The sequence below is a fragment of the Protopterus annectens genome, chromosome 4.part0 (genome assembly GCF_019279795.1).
Source record: "Protopterus annectens isolate FY-2018-M chromosome 4.part0, PAN1.0, whole genome shotgun sequence".
In the NCBI taxonomy this organism is placed as follows: Eukaryota; Metazoa; Chordata; order Ceratodontiformes; family Protopteridae; genus Protopterus; species Protopterus annectens.
The window spans coordinates 89,340,746-89,358,471 of record NC_056733.1 but is presented as its reverse complement, the minus strand read 5'-3'; the positions used below and the strand labels follow the sequence as shown (position 1 = coordinate 89,358,471).

The following is a 17,726-nucleotide window of genomic DNA, read 5'->3' as shown; positions in this document are numbered from 1 at the left end:
ACCCAATTTGGTTTTGTAAAGGCCCAGTCTTGTCTCCTCAACCTGACTGACTTCTTTGAATCAGTCTCCAGAGCCATGAACAAGGGTAAGGTGGTCCACACAGCCTATCTGGATCTCGCCAAGGCCTTCGACACCATCCCCCACTCTGGAATCATAGATAAACTTACTAAGCTGGGCATTAATCCCTATGTCACTTGATGGGTTGCCAACTGGCTTACTGACAGAACCCACACTGTAAAAGTAGCCGACTCAAAATCCAGCTCCAGACAAGTGACAAGCGGAGTACCTCAGGGTTCAGTCCTGGGAACGCCCTTGTTTAGCATTTACTTCTCTGAAGTTCAGGCCAGCACTAAGGGACTCTGACTAACAAAGTCTGCAGATGACTGCAAACTGAGAGCCATTATTGAATGCCCAAATAATGTGGCTATTCTACAAAAGGGCCTTACAGAAACAGATGCTTGGTGCCAGAGCCATGGGCTCAAGCTCAATGCCAAGAAATGTATAGTTATCCCATTTGGGAAAAAGATGTACCCATGAATTACCACACAAGTGGCAGTACACTAAACACCGAAAGTGTGATAAGGGGCTTAGGGACACAGGTGGACAGTGGTCTCACCTTCAATAACCACATAGCCACAACAGTCAGGAAATCTTTCTTTGTGGCACACCTCATCACTAAGGGCTTTTCATCCAGAAAAAAGGAGGTCATTGTCCCACTGTACTCATCCCTCATTAGACCCATTATAGAGTACAGCACCCTGTTTGGTATGTACCTCACAAGACATCTGCAACAACTAGAAAAGGCCACAGAAATACCTCACTAAAAGAATCATAGGCCTAAAGCAGATCCCCTATGCTGACTGTCTAAAAAAAACTCCAGTTATAGTCTGTCGCATATCACCTACTCAGAGGTGATCTCTGTTTAACATACAAGACCATGTCAAACCCAGTACTGTTGGACATGCTACACTTAAAGAAATCCCAATCCCTCGGAGCCACATGCTCCAGGGATCTAAACCTGGTCATCACAATGAAGAAAACATGCTGGAGGGATAGGTTTCTTACCCAGAGACTCCCCAGACTCTGGAATAGACTGCCCATACATGTCAAGCAGAGCGCTTCTTTAGCCCTCTTGAAAAGAAACCTTGATGATTGGATGGGAGATAAGAAATTCACCCAGGAGATCACGTCAATCACCCTACTAGACAGGGGTAAATATTCTGGGAAGAAATAGCCAGGAAATTGTTATGACTAGGCTTGTATAGGCCCTAGGGCTGATAGCCAAGTACCAACCTATGAACCTATAAGCAGTGGTCCTTATGCCACCCAGTATTCTCTCCACGTCTTTGTCTACTTGTTAGAAGATGCCTGATTGAAAGACCTAGTAGCTGCTGAGTACAGAAGAGAGAGCAAGATAGCTTCCTCTCTGTGTTGGATGTACCACAGTTTCATGCAGACCTGGTTGCCCTTTGGACTAGTTATACAACCACTTTTGACTTGTTTAGTTATTGAAAGTGCTTCTCCAACAAGAAGTTGATGCTGGCTTTAATTCAACATTTGTTTTTCTTTTGCTAAAGAAAAACAATTCCTGGAAAGCCCATTTTAGACCTCTGCATCCTAAGCAAATCATTAAGAGTAATAAAGTTTAAAGTGCTAACGCTTGAGGCTTTTACTTCTACTTTTTCATGCTTTCGACTGTGATAGTCACTTTGGACATGGATCCTTAATTCCACATCCCCAGCTTTTAAGAACTCATAAGGTTTCTCACATTTCTGAAGGGCCACCATCACTTCCAGTTGATTGTCTTGCTCTTTAAGTTCTCCTTTGCTCCCAGGGTTTTCACAAGATGCTTAGCTTATCTTTTCACCCATCTCGAGCTAGGCAGTACATATTTATCCTATATGGATGATTTCCTGATAGAAGCCTAATGCCATGAGTATGTTGAGACATATCCGCACCTGACCAGTTTGGGATCTTTGTAATCATGTAAATATCAAATGCATTCCAATCCAGTACCAAGACTTTTCTAGGACAATACCTCCTAAATCCCAGTGTTCCTTTCCCTGAACGTCTGTTTTCTGAGCTCCATTTTTGTAGACTTGACAAAGAGACGGAGCTTAGCATCCCAGGATGTCCTCAGAGCTCTGGGGTACTTACCAGTCTTGAACCTCATGCTCTGCTTGACAAAACTCCATATTAGAAAGATTTGGTCATTCCTTAGAAACATCTGGATGTAACACCTTCATCATATGGGCAAGGGGACTCCCTCTGATCCCTTCTGTATGCAGGGAATACCTTGATAATCAAATTAAGTCTCAAAGAGCCTGGGGATGTTATTTCCCTCTGCTAGTGCCATCATACCCTGAATACAGATACCTTAGACTGTAGGAAGCTTACACTGAGACCAATGGAACCACAGCACTGAAAACTAGTGCATTATTGTAAAAGAGGTACCAACACAAATTTGTGACCTGCTAGTATGCAAAGAGGGCTTGAAGCCAAAGACTATCACAGATGTAATGTGGTACATCAACAGGTGAGGGAGTACTGTATCTGTCTACTTGCAGACTGGGCGGCAACCATGCAGATCAAACTCTTCTTCATGGGAGTTTACATTCCCTCTTTAGTTTTAAAGACATTTTAGACCAACTGTGTTAGACTGCAGCCAGCCTTCATTAATGACCCTTGGATCTGGTCAGCTTCAAAACCATCATTTGGTAGTGAGTGGTTCCCTGTGTAATCTTCATTGCAGCCCCACTAAATTGTCAGAGCAGGAGATTTTGGTTCAGATTCTTATGCAGGCAGTTGTGGACTGGTCAGTGTATTCTCTGTCCATAAGGAAGGGAGACTGTTCTATGTCTTTTTCCTATACCAGTAATAACCCAAATTCCTGATAAAAGCCATGGAAGGCTGGGCAAACATAATTCAGATAACTTTATTCTGAACCAGGCTGCTGTGGTGGTTCTGCTGTTTCAGTAGTAAAGAGCAGAGTCCCTAACTTTTCTCATGCATTGCACATTCACATTAGTACATCACATTCTCACCAGCTTCAAACTTGACTACTTAAACAACTGATCTCTGAATCCAAGTTTTTTTTTTCTTTTTATCCAGAAATCAATGCCATTCTTAATGAGGCAGAGGAACCTACTAGTAGAAAAATCTTACATTGCCAAATGGAAGAAGTTTTTATTATGGTGCATGGTTCATGAAGTCTATCCCCATAAAAGCCAATGCACAACAAATCTTTAAGTATACTTTTCAGAGCACATCTGATGTATACATCTGTAAAGGTCCATGTATGTGCTATTAATGTTTGCTTTCCTGTAAACCCTCTTGTTATCTTTACCGATAGTGAAGGGAATTGTGCAGACTTCAGAGCTCCTAGAAATGTGGTAGCCCAATGGCAAGATTAGAATTTTGTCTTAGAGAAGCTTACTGTTCCTCCTTTTGAACCAGCTAATGACTGTGCCTTTACATTTGTAGCATGGAGAACTGTTCCTCCTTTTGAACCAGCTAATGACTGTGCCTTTACATTTGTAGCATGGAGAACTGTTCCTCCTTTTGTACCAGATGATGACTGTGCCTTTACATTTATAGCATGGAGGACAGTTTTCTGGTTGTTATTACCTCTGCTGAGAAGGTGTCTGAATTACAGGCATGATACGAGGGCCATTGAGCCTTACTTATGCTGTCTTTATTCAGGAGAGAGTCACTTTAAGAACTAATCTGTACTTCGTACCCAAGCTTCAAAACAGAGAGAAAGACTTCTCCATTCCCTGGATGTATACATTTTTTTATTTGTTTCTTTCATATTTTTCTTTGAAATACCAGAATTGTTTTACTAATGCCCTTTAAGTCCTGGTGTCTAATTTTTCAACACTTTTTCTGTTTTAGGTAAACAACAAAAGTAAAAAAAGGTCAGAAGACCTTCAAGGGTATATCTTGTTTTATTATAGTTTTTCCCTTATTTCCTTATGAATTTTCTGTAAATCCTAAGTTGCATATTCCACATCCATGTAGGTCTTTGTTCCAGGTGTATAAAAGATCCGTAACAAAATATTAGTTTAAGTGCATTTCTCTACATTTTCTAATGGAAGGGATAAATGTATTTCTTCTAAATCTTGTCTGCAATGAATAATCTTTGCTCAGAAAAAAAAATTCTTCAGTTTAAAAAGCTAATCCCTTTTCCACAGTTTGGACAGTATTTCCTGTTTTTGTTAAGTCTTTAGTTTAATTATTATATACCTCTTTGTTGCCTACCAGTTAATACCCTTAACATATTCAAATCTACTTTCCACCTTTTCATAGGATCACCATAAGTCTTGGATTCTCTGTTCTAGGTCTGTCCTCTAGCTCTATTAATTTCTGATTTTGCTCTTAATATCTTGTTTCTTGTTCGGAAAGCTGATCCTTTATATTCCTTTCAGTTGTCTGGGGCTGTGTCATTTCATCAGTGTGTTTTATTTAATGTCTTCTCCAGTTTCTTTGTTATTTGCAGCATTAATAATCTATTGATTCCACTTATTTTAAATATTTCAGCATGCGATTGACTTATTTTTTCTCCTTTGATGGTGTTTCAATTTCTTTTGACTCTGCCTGTCTGATCCATTTCCTATTATTCTTCCACATGTTCTCTATCTCTGTTCTTTTCTGGACTCATTTTTTACAACTTTTTTTCCCTTGGTCATCTTTATGAAAGTTTCAGTAAACTAATTTTACAGAAAATTTTGCTTGTCATGATAAAATACAGGCTATTTGTAAATCTAATTGTATTCTGTCTTTGGCACGCACACAACCACTTAACTATGTACACCATACAGGAAATCCATGTGTGTACAGATATTTGGCCAGAACCAAGGAGTAGAAAAATGTAAATTAGCTTTTTTGTCTAACTTCTATGTATCTGTTTTTTTTTTTTGTTTACATTTTACTTAAATGTGTCAGAGGCTCAACAAGTAGCATACTTGTCTTTGGTGCTGAAAAATATGAATACTCTGGACTCTAATCCCACCTCAGGTAATTTATTATTTTTTTCTATTTGCTGTCCTTATGAGCACTGATTGGATTCATTTTTCCATTACTTGCACTGCATTGCTGAATTTGTCATCCTTCAAATGAGACTTTAAAATGAGGTCCCATTTGCCTGCCAGAGTTAGTTGTAGCTTAGGTGGATGTAAAAAAAAAAAAATAAATTCCATGACATTTAACAAAACAAGTAGCGAGAAGTTCCTCATTGCCCAAGCTAAATCTCTCCTAGTCAGTATGAGTACCACCTCAAGTATCCCCTGAAGCCTAGAGGGATTAACCTGGCACATACATAAATTAGTAAGTAAATACGTTTTATTAATCGGATATGTAAGCTATCCATTAAGCCACCTTAACTTGAATTGACAAGAGAAAGAGACGGAGATAGCCAGAATATGAATGATTCAGATGTTAAAGATCGTGCAGTAATATAATTATCAACTATTGAAACAAGACACTAAGCAGATGGTTAGTTCACTACATGGTCTTTTGCTTTGATATCCATGGTAATAGGGATAAATGTATTTCTTCTAAACCTTGTCTGCATTGAATAATCATTGCTAAGAAAAAAAAGCATTTTCTTCAGTTTAAAAAGCTAATCCATTTTCCAAGGGGCTAAATAAGACTTCATTATACTAGAGCAGTAGGGATTGGCTTTTTTGAAGTGTTTCTGTACGGATCATTTATGCAACTGGTATCTCTGCTTCCTTTCTCACCTTTTTTGGTGTGTTGGAGATTAAGCCTTTATTCTAGGAGCTGAATAGGTTTTTCCTCTGTATTCTCGCAGGGCCTGCTGACTCCTCCATCCTAATTATGAAGTTAGGGTTAGTACTTCCCCTTTATTCTAATTCATTATAATTGTTTTTGCAGCAGGGATCTTATAATACATATGGCACAGCTGTGTAATTATGTACTGTTGCAGTAAATATTTGAATACAGGGATCCTTGCCACAGTGTGGGCTCCCATCCTCTCTCTCCAAAATTGAGAAAAGAGTAGGAGAGGGCTGTGGGGGTGTCTAGCCTTATTTGTTTGCCTCTTTGTAATGGAATGTTTTTGTACACCCTCCACAGATGTCTACAAGTATGAGGGTCTTCAGGTGCCTTGGATGATCAAGCATATCTCCCTGCCTAGGCAGATGTCACAGGCACAATTGGTACTATTATATCTTTGATCTCACTAGAAAGAATTAAAGATGATGTGATCTGTTCTCATCTTTGTACCCAGAGTCAGTCTGACATATCTGGCTTCGGAGGAGACCAGCCCACAAATAGAATGTCCAGATCTCTGAGATTCATGCCAATTGTGGACCATGGCATTGTGGCATAGTCCCTTTCTTCATGAATGCTGCTGCATTAGTAATTCCAGTGTGAGAATCTGCTGCTATAGGAAATCATTACACTTCTGTACTTTATGATGATTACTTCACATAACTCTGCTTTATTTGAGTTATTTCATATAGCTATGCTGTCCTTGCATATGAAATAAATGGATGTGTTTAGGTAAAGCTTTTTGATGATATCTTTACTGTATCAGCAGCTCTTTTATTTCCTCAAATTGTGCAGGCACAATCTTTTTTATGCTTTATCTTGCTGTATGTCTGTTGATTATCGAGTCCTCACTATAACATAACCCTTTGTTCTATGCCACCAAGATGAAACATAACTATGACAGCATCAGACACTCATATAAAGGGTTTTTCAGTTTCAGATCGTAAAACATGACTAAAAAGTGTCAGTAGACAAACAACCTACCAGGCAAACAGAAAGAAAGAACAGAAGTACTAAGACAGTCACTAAAGAACTCTGAGCCCAAGGTATTGTTAACACAGAGATTTATAGCTGCGGGGTAATATGTCTGTAGTGAGCCAGGGTAGTGTCAGAATCTTTTAACTTCGCTTTATATCTGACTGGAGTGATAGCAAGGTAGTGCTAGTTAAGGTAACCCCTGTTCTCTCACTCCATCGTTTTTAAGATCTGTTTAAACTTGAGGTGGGCAAGGTTCCTTTCATAGTCTGTTTATAGTCTAGTAACTGCAGAATGTGCTCCCTTATTAATATGAGGAATATGGGCCCGGTAGAAGTCCCATTGGCGCACAGGTCTTCAGAGCTCAAAGTGGTACTTCTAGCCATGAAAGATTTGCCTTGTTTACATAACACAAGGCTTTTCATGTGAGGACCTTCTTGTAATAGTGTCACAAAGAGTGAACAGGGTACAAATACTTTGGGTGGACACCGTGAACATTATATTTACTTTCTTTATTTATTTAACTTTTGTTTACCGGGAAAGTCCAACTTGGAACGAGCTAATTTTCAGCAGAGGCCCAGGGAGAAATGCTCCAGATGCATGCCTTTGTAACATGGGAGGAAACTGGAGCACCCAGAGGAAACCTACATGAATGCAGGGAGGACATGCAGACACTGCACAGAAGGCACCCCAACCGAGAATCAAACCTCTTGCTGCAAGGTGATAAAGTTAACCACTGCAACACTGTTCTGTTTATACTCTGTCAAGTTTTCTTCTGTATTGTGCACCATTCTGGCAAAGGCAAGCTGACATAGCTGTATTTTTCTCACAGACTGCAATTTATACAGTGCTTGACATGGGACAGTTGGATGTTGCAGCTAGTTTGTAAATCTGAGTCTCTGTGGAAGTAGGACCTGTGATTCTCAGAGAACTACAAGTTGCGCTGAACTGCCACAAGCAATACCTACAAGGTAATGCCTTTGTTTTAAAGTAAATAGACAAACTTCTCTCTGCTAGTTTTTCCTGATAAAGTTTTAGACAAAAGTCCAATGTTTTACTTTGATTCTTGATTCTGATAAACCCATAATGAACCAGGGAGTATGCCATTATATTTTGAGTGAGGTAGTGATGGAGTTTCCTGTCCATTTCTACACCATTCTGTTGGCAGCCCACTTGTATATTGGATGTACAGCTTAGACTCCATTCAGCTTAGTGGATTGCTTCTTGTTGAACTGGAGATTCATTTTGTCCCTGAAATCATCATTAGGAGTCAATAAAAGACCTTTCACTAGGAAAATTTCTTCTGGAAAACACAAAATTCACCCTGCAGGGCCTTTTCACAGAATATGAAGGTCTGCCTATTACTCTGAACCAGTTATTCCAGCTCCATTCTGTTAGCCTTGCAGTAGCAGTACTGGACGGCCGTACTACTGCCTCAGCACTTTTCTTTTATTAAGTTATTTGAAGTAGTCTGTTTTGTTCCTTATATGAAAAAAATGCATCAAATGTTTATTTAACTGGAATTTTCTTCCAAGAGCATTTCCTGTCTAAGACTTGAGTCTATAAGTCACTTGATTTATTTTACTTATAATTTGTTGACCAGGGTATTGTGTTGATCCACAATGGATTTATTTCATATATATGCTGGGTTCATAGCACAGAAAAAGTAACTGATATAATAGTAACAGTTTGCAGAATGTAGGCACTTCACCCTCGTGCTTACAGTTATCATGTCTAGCTTGCCTTTGCACATAGGGAGTGAAAAAGTTGTGCAATCTAAATATTATAATGTCAACAGTTGAAATATCTATAGAAGATATCTGTAACACTGAATAGCGACAAAATTGATGCTGTAGCAGGGAAGGGTATATGACCTTTCCCTAGTATAGTTCTACCTCAAAGTTGGTATGTATAATTATTAAGGGGTGTGTGAGTGCAGGGCATTTGCCCCCTTGCATAAACATTGGTTTTGGATAAGCTTAATTTTTGATATTTTGTGTTAAATGTTTTTGTTTACATATTGACTGTCAGTATGTTTAGATTGTTTTGAACGTACCTACATATGTATATGTGTGTGTATATACATATAATAAAGTTTCAAAACTTCGAACTTTAAAAGGCCGAGACTATAAGATTGAAGTTTTGAAACTTCAAGCATTTTGAATGGAGATTGCCCTACAGCGTGGAACAGGATATTTACTGTTTTCCTCACTGTAGTCTGATCTCGGGAGTTGGTATATTTAATTAGCAAAGGGCTTGGCGGGTGCAGGAGGGCTTGCCCCCCTACAGAAACATAAAAAAAACAAACATTTTTTTGTTTATTTATTTATTTTTTTAATTAGATTTTCAAAGTTTCAAAACTTCAATCTTCTGGTCTCGGCCATTTGAAGTTCTAAGTTTTGAAACCTCAAGCTTATGAAGTAGATCCATAAATAAATAAATAGACACACACACACACACACACACACACACACACACACACACACACACACACACACACACACACATATATACACAGCGCAATCCAAAAGACTTGCTCTCAGTGTAAGTGATTTACTCCAGTGCATTACATTGAAAGTAAGACACTTTCACTGAGACCAAGTCTTTTGGAATCTGTCCAAAAATATACATACAGTGTTATATGTTAACACTTGTTAGTAAATGCCCTGTACTCTTGCCTATTATTACAGATGATTAGATGAGTATTTTGTTGATTACATTATTACCTAGAGTTGTAGCAGTCTTTAAGCCATTTAAATGCCACGTAAATCACAGAGCTGTTGTATTACTCTGTAAACATTGTAACAAGCACCTAGAATTTGCTGTCTTTGCCTCTTGACCTGGTTTAAGACTGCAAAGGTTCCCTGTGCTAGCTAACCTACCTGGTTAACATTTAAATAAGATGAACATAGTACTTGCACAGCATCAGTAGGTATAGATTACAAGCCAGATGACAGTACTGTAAATACTTTTAAATAGAATAGTGTGTTTTTTTTTTTTTTTGCAGAATAAGGCAGAAATTTAAGCAGATTTAGACAGTGTATGTGCAGGAGCAGTATTCATGGAAGTGAAAGATTAAACATCTGTTTGATTAGTGTACAATGATTTGGTTAGTAGAGTGAGAGTTCCAAGATTTTATGTTGGTGTAATTGCAATGGCTTTAGGGTGACTTTCAGACTGAAGTTGATGAGTAAGGACACTGGGCTGTTATTATTTAGTAGCATACACTAGCTGACTTGGACTATATTACTTTTGGGTTCCATCACTTTTTATAGGAAGGGAGTCAGGAGCTACAAATGTTTTGTAAGGCAAGTAGCAAAGCTGGGGAGAATGTAACAAGTATCTTTGAAAGGTGGACAGGAAATCAAAAGAAAGTGTAAAATGTGTCACATTCTTGCAAAACAGGCTTGATTGTCTCAACTTAAGAAGGCATTAATATTTTAAATTTGAATTTAGTTTTCAGGAGACTGATAACAGCTGGCATGGTGGTTGCCTGGCTTTGGCTGAACTAGGCAGAAGAGGACTTCTTCTACCTTCTAGACTTCCAGATGGTAAGTTTGATCATTGCAGTTTTGATGTAATGTGTAAATAAAGTATCTCTGTAAAATACTTATCAATTTGAAATGGTAGCACATCAGTCATTTTTATAAAGTCTAAAGCCAGATCTGCTTCTTGTGCCATATCTTAGAATAAAAATTTCAGTAGGTGTTTCCAGAACTTAGAACTACTGTTAAAGGAATTGCTTCTGTCTGAGGGTAGTATTTTGCTAAAATGTACAAGTCAGGCTGAGGCTGACAGACTTGTACGTTTTATTTGCATATTCTTTGTCATTGTTTTATAAACACTGCTCTCTATCATTTCTTATCAGTATTTTTGGATGTTGAAAAGGGACATAGAAACTGGCATGTTTGTTAATTTTCAGTTGTTTATCTCTGTTTACATCCATTTTGTAGTACAGTAAACTCTCGGTTAATTGGCACCCATGGGGACTGGTAAATGCCGGATAACTGTAGTTTCTGGTTGCTTGAGAGTTACTATTAAAAATAGGCCTAACTAATACTGTGCCCTGTACTATTTGTTTGGTTAGACTTCCTCTTAGGTTGGGGGAGAGAGGGAATTTATTTCCTATCTTTCATCTGAAAACTCTAAAAATGTAAGGTATGTTTCTGCGTGGGGGGTGGGGGGGCAGAAAGTGCAAAACATGAAAATCGTACTGTATTTCTTCAATTTGTTTTCCCTGGTTGCTTCAGTTCTTGTTAACTTGAAACTTTACTGTAGCTTGGGATGCTGCTAAATGTTGTCATATGTTTTGTTTGACTCAAGTTGCAGGATGACACACACACACACACAAAACAAACAAGTCTTTCAGAGGGGACATTTTTTGTATTTAAATGTTTGGTTTGCTGACTTGGAAATTGACTGAGCATGACCAGTTTTAAGCAGAAAGCTATGTCAATGTCAAAAAGCTGAGAAGCTATTAACATTACAGAAAATCAACAGTTAAAATAATTAATTTTGAAAAACAAGGCAGAGTATAAACATACCGGACAGTATATATACAGTGTCAACTAAAATATAGTACACTAGCACAGTGAATGCATTATCAAAAACAAATACATTACAGAATAAGAGTAGTCCCAGAACGCAGCATTTGGAATAAGAAAAACAGTAACTGAAATAAGGCTCTGAGGCTGCACACAGACTTGGCCTATACTAGAGCAGGTTACTGATATGCATACTGTGAAGTAAGAGCAGCAGCAGAATACTGAAATACTTCTGATCGGTAAGGAAGATGAAAAGCAATAGGTAGAGGAAATATTTTAAAATACCGTGAATGAACAATAATAGTGGTTGCCAGAGTGAACCAGTGATGTGGAGAGTTGCAGTATTGGCTTAGCGAGAGCTTACTTGTACAAGTGTTAGCAGACTTAGAATATAGAAAGCCCTACGATGGAGGATGGCCTGAACAACATAAGGGATAAATAATGGTGCTTTTAGATAAGGAATGGGCAGCAGTCAGAAACGTTTCAGGTGTAAGGTTATGTCTTCTGTGCAACTGCAGCTAATATTTGAGAAGAGATAGCTGAGTTATGTTTATGCCAGCAGTAAATGTCAACCACCCTTGTGCCACTTATGAGAGGGGAAAAAGCTGTCTTGTGAATTTTGAGTTGCCTGAGCTAGGGTTTACTTTGCAGTTGTCATGGCATGATATTTGTTTGGGGTGATAGAGTGATCTAAGTGGTACTTAATTAAGCTATTTCAAATCATTAGATAGTCGTATGGGAGATACAGGTGGTGAATTCTATTACTAAGATCAAAATTAAAATTGTAGAGATGGGGTTCATGATGATATCTGAAGCACAGAGGAGACCGAGAAGTGAAAATACCCTGGCTGTTGGCAGGCATGCATGGGGAATAATAAACTGTCATGTTAATAGCGGATGCTTCATGTTAGTTGCTACAAAGTATACTGTTTTGACATGTTAGTCAGATTTCAGCTCTTGCTCAATAAGTGTCCAACTTCAAGTGGAACCCATTTTTTTCTCTGTCTTTTTCCTTTAACTGGACTTAATTTGTGCCTGCTGATTATCATTTCCCAACAATCAATGAATCCATTCATTCCTCATGGGGCAAGAAGTTTTCCCAGCGCATTTGTTCCTTATGGGCTCTGCTTCACTTTAGAGGGACTGCCTGTGATCCTAGTCTAGAAGGGCTTCCATCCTGGCTTTGGCAGACTCACCCACATCCCTCTCAGTATACCGGGCCCATTCATGGGAGAGTGGCCTGGGTCAATCCTCTGAAGCACTTTGTTGCTAGAGGGGGGAGGAACTACCACAACCCTCCCTCCAAGGTAAGTACAACAACATAAGTTGCATGTCTCTTCCCCACACCTCGCTGGCTGTTCCATGTTCCCAAGCCACTAGTCGATCTCTGATTTTCTGGATCAATGGGAACCTTTTTCTTGCTAGAATTTAATACTGGGCTGAGTTGAGGGGACTAGTGCAGTTAGAAATGAAAAGTTTAACCGTACTGACACAAGAGTAGTCTAGGACTGAATGTAAGCAAATGTTAGCAGAAGTTTGAAGAAGACTTAAGTACCTCCATGTGAAGCATAGGAAAACACAAAAAGTACTGAATAAGATTAACAGAACTGCAGAAAGATGTTGTGTTATTTACTCAGGACTGATATTTGCAGAATTTCTTATGGCACCAAGTGAAAAATTGAGGTATATGCAGCACATCAGATTCTGAATATGTGAAACTTGCTTTTAAGACCTCTTTCAAACTACTGAACAAGTGAGAAAGAGTGGCTACATATGTGACCTTTGCAGTTGTTTGTCATGTTTGACCACACATAATGTTTTTGAGAGATCTAAAGAGTGCTACCACAGAATCACCAAAGATAGTTTGGTTTGCAGGTGGTTTGAAAAAGGAAGTAAGCTAGTTTCACATCTGTGTGCCAGATAAAAGCCATGCTGAGAGGATTAATAGACTGGAGTTGTCAGATGTTGCAGAAGCTCAGTATAAATCTACTTTCCAAGGAGTTTGAGTAAGTGTGGGAGAATTGCAGTTGGTCAAAAATGAATTCCAAGAGAGGATCCACCTTTGTGCAGTGAAATAGGAACTGCTGATGTCATCCACCTTTGTGCAGTGGAATATTTATTTATTTATTTAACATTTGTTGACCGGGAAAGTCAGACTAGGACAGAGCCTATTTTCAGTGTAGGCCTGGGGAGAAATGATCCAGACGTATGTCTTTGGGAGGATATGTAGACTCTGCACAGAAGGCACCCCAGCCGAGAATCGAACCAGAGAACCTCTTCCTTTTAGGCAACAATGTTAACTGCTGCACCACTGTGCCTCCCACCGCAACTGTTCTTTCAAAGAATAATATATATATATATAAATATATATATATATATATATATATATATATATATATATATATAAATATATATATATATATATATATATATATATATATATATATGTATGATTTCTGATGGGCTATTTAGGATGGAAGTAGAGGGATATGTTAAAGTTTCGAGATTGTTGAAGAGTTTCTGTACCAGGCTGTACTAAGGAGATATTAGGTGGAGGATAAGATATGCTAGATGTTATGCTGTTCTTGGAAGAGGAACAGTGAAATAATGGAACTGCTTCCTATGAGAGGGTCTTCAGGACATAGATTTCTGGTATGTTTTAATTGGGTTAATGAACCTTAATGCCATGTCAGAAATCCAAAGTAAGCTGAAATTTGCAGAAACTGAAAGGCTCTGCTTGTGATAAGTAATATAAGAAATGTCTTGCTGTGTTGTTGTGTCTTTTGGCTTTTCCCGGTTAGGGGTCGCCACAGCGGAACTCCGATCCGCTTAAGATTGGCAGTAGATTTTTACGTGCTGAGTTGCCAGCCCTGACGCACAACCTTCAACGAAGGTATGCCTATTCATGCATGTCTCCATGCAGAAGATGCTCTAGCTGAGAATCGAACCGGACAGCGTCTTACTGTGAAGTCTGATTTTACTTTGTTGCAGAACTCTCTTCTGTACCAAGTCAAGAGTTTTGCATTGATTATACTTCCTCCAAACGGTATCTGTCTTGAGTTATGAGGACTCTGATCACTGAAATAATTCTTAGGCAATATTTTGGACTTTGTTCTATGTCTTAGTGAAAGTGTAGAATTAAGTATTTAGAAAAAAGTGTCAATAAATGGCAAGAGTCCAAGTCAAGAAAATGCAGACAGATCAGATAACTTGTTTCAGTTACACTGATGTAGTTAGAAGGGTTGAATTGTCTTGTGTTTCTAGACTGACTGTAATGATGGGTTTTTGACATGGTTCTAGGACCAGCAAGCAAAGACTGAAAGATTGTTACTAAATGAACTGGCCTTGAGACCACCAAAAGAGATATTATTTTTGTATTAGGGCATAGCCAGGTTTCAGAGATGACAAGGGTGTCAGCATTGTAATGGAATTAGCTGTTCAGGCGAAGTGTGTTATGGATGGAGCATGCAGTGATGTGTACAAGTCTGAGACAGTGGGAAAAGGTGTGTGTTCAAATGAATCACTGAAGAGCACATTGCTTTTTTTTTTCAAGTTGGGAGTGGGGCAGTTTTCAAATGGCTTTTTTTCTGCATTTTACTTGAAGAATTTTTTACTGCAAGTGTGACAGAAGTTGGATGTTGGTACTAGAATGATGGCAGTAGATTGTATTTATTTGACACTTGTTTATCGGGAAAGTCTGACTGGGTCAGAAAGTGCTCATTTTTAGTTGATGCCCGGACAGAAAAGCTCCACAATCTTAATATTTCAAAACTCAAGTACAGGTATTTTCAAAGAATCATGTTACACTACAAAACTTAAGAGTGGATAAATGCTGTAATGGACAAGCATAGAACATGTGCCATAGTAGATTGCAATAAAAAACAGTGAGTTGAAGAGAATATTTGAGGAAAAATGCAGTAGTCATTATTTGTTATGCAGATTAGTATGTGATCAGTGAAACCTGAGACAATTCTTATAAGATACTTAAGAGATATCAGAGATTACAGTAGTCATTATTTGTTATGCAGATTAGTATGTGATCAGTGAAACCTGAGACAATTCTTATAAGATACTTAGAGATATCAGAGATTACAGACAGTGAGGTGAAACTGAGTGATATCGTAGTATGAGGGAGGTGTTTATATTATGGTTATAAACAGCAAAAGGAAGAAGGATGGCGAGAAGGAGATTATAAGAAGAGTGCGGGGTAGGGTGTCTTCAGTTCTTAGGCGAGTAGGGAGGAAAGAGAAAGAGGTAGATAATTTTATGATAATTTAAATGAGTCAGGATGCTTCTCATTAGGTGAGCTTGCTAAGGTGGTATGGTGTTAAGATGACCTTAAAAGGACAGAGAGGGAACACCACCTGCCCTGGGCATGCATAGTGCCAGCAGTCAGGTTTGGTAGCAGGTACAGTGAGAGAAAGATAAGAAGGCAAATAACTGAAGCCATTGTAAGTAAAGGCATGATATGTTTGTTAAGCAGTGGAAAAGGCTGCGAGTCTGAGTCTGATTCGATAGAAAGTAGAGTGTGGATGGATGCTCAAGGTTAGTATAAGGGAACCTGGTGAGTAACGGCGGATGGCGTGGCTATCCATCTGAGGGATGAATTGTCACTGCCTCCACTCATTGTTGTTAAGGCCAGCTGCATTCCAAATAATCCTTTTATTCCCAGATAAGTTAGTACATGTTTAGATACTATAACTTTGTCATTGCAATGGCTTACTTGTCAGAGCTGTGCCTCATAGCTCCAATGTCTGACCTCCAATTAGGTTATAGAGTTTGTATATTCTTCCTGTGTCCGCATTGTGTTCTTCTAGTACTCCTACTTCTTTTAATCTCCTGGAAACATGCTGATTAACTACATTAAAGTAAAGTGTTTATACTTGGATGCATACGCACAAGAGCATACAGATTTGTATATTAAAAAAAAGAACACTGACCATGAGGCTTGTCTGTGAACAACAAAAACATGTTTATGCTGTTTTTGTTTTCTGTTTATACACACACACACACACACACACACACACACACACACACACACACACACACACACACACACACTTACTATGGAGAATGTCAAAGAGTGCAACATTCTGAAATATTATTCTTTCTTATTAATATTTCTCAGCTTTGCTATTTCATGACATATTTTTGATCTTGCTGTGGTTGTTAAATGTGCTTGAAGGACCTAAATATGAAAGACAACCATACACAAATAGTAGAGGGAAAAATCCAACACTGTCTGATTGTGATGATGATGATAATGCTAAAAGGCTGTACAGGTGAGGTTATTCACCCAACTAAACTGTACCACTACAGGGTTGTTTAAAATATTTTACGCGTAGGGCATTAAAGTAATCCCGATTTAATGTTATAAGTAATTTTTTTCTGGAAGAATTCAAACATCCAAAAAAGGTCAGGAGTTCAAAATTAGCTTCTTGTGTTTGTTTCAGAGAGAGAAGCCGAGTACACTGCCTGCACTCTCCAATTACATGATTCATTTGATGCCGAACAGTATGTTTATTGTGCCACTTTATGTTCATTTACAGGTTGTGGTGCTTGCAGTGGATGGCCAGAGAATGGACAGAGTGCTGCAGAGAATTATGGTATTCTTTCCCTTAATGTGGATGTCATGAAGCAGACGACCACATTTACACAATCACTAGAGAGTACCCCAGAGCCTTTTAGTGAGAGAATTCTGGACAAAGCTAAAAATAATGGGGAAACTAAGTCCCAAAAACAGAAACTGATGTTAAATATTGATCTTATAAACTAAAGTTGCTACAGTAACAAATTTTGCATTGGCATGCATTTTCTGAAGAATATAAAGTCTGTCCTTATTTAGTGACTTCAGTCCTCAATGACTTGTCAGAAAACCACAACTTTTATTTGGAAGGAACATAAATGTGAGGCAAAAATCTGGATGTTCTATGAAATTTTGGACAGCTAAGAGGTATGCCCAAGAGATTATCAGTTAGGAATACTCAGTGAAAGGTGGGGCAGGGGTTCTGGTACTGAGAGGTAAACCTCCATCTATGACCCATGATCAGCAAGTGACCTAGGTGCTCAAGGAGCTTACTTGGGAAGATGGACGTGAGGGGTTGATGTGTACTCACCCAGTTAGGGGGAGTGAGGTTCTCTGGTTTGCTGTAAGATTGAAACCAGTTTTCAATCCAAGATGAAGCATTCAGGTTGAGCCCATGTTGCGGTCTACAAGGGAATCCATGCACTGGAGACAGCTGACAGCGTGTGCATGAAGGCACACATACGTCACTGAGCTTCTGCAAAAGATCTAATTTTTGCAGTTCACATGCAGGGTTGACAGAGATGGGGCTAGCTCTGCAACAGAAAAATATCCCCAACTATTGCTTCCCGTTTTCCCATTGTCTGAGGACATTACCAAGAAAGGAGGAA

General features: G+C 38.7%; 1 protein-coding gene across 1 annotated transcript in view; it reads left to right on the top strand.

The window, feature by feature from the left end:
• Nucleotides 1–17,726, top strand: part of TBCD (tubulin folding cofactor D) — a 3,708,267-nt gene that overhangs the window by 1,219,619 nt on the left and 2,470,922 nt on the right. The window contains exon 13 of the mRNA XM_044068123.1: nucleotides 10,225–10,319. Coding sequence (XP_043924058.1) covers nucleotides 10,225–10,319 — 95 coding nt within the window. The remainder of the gene's footprint in view (nucleotides 1–10,224; nucleotides 10,320–17,726) is intronic.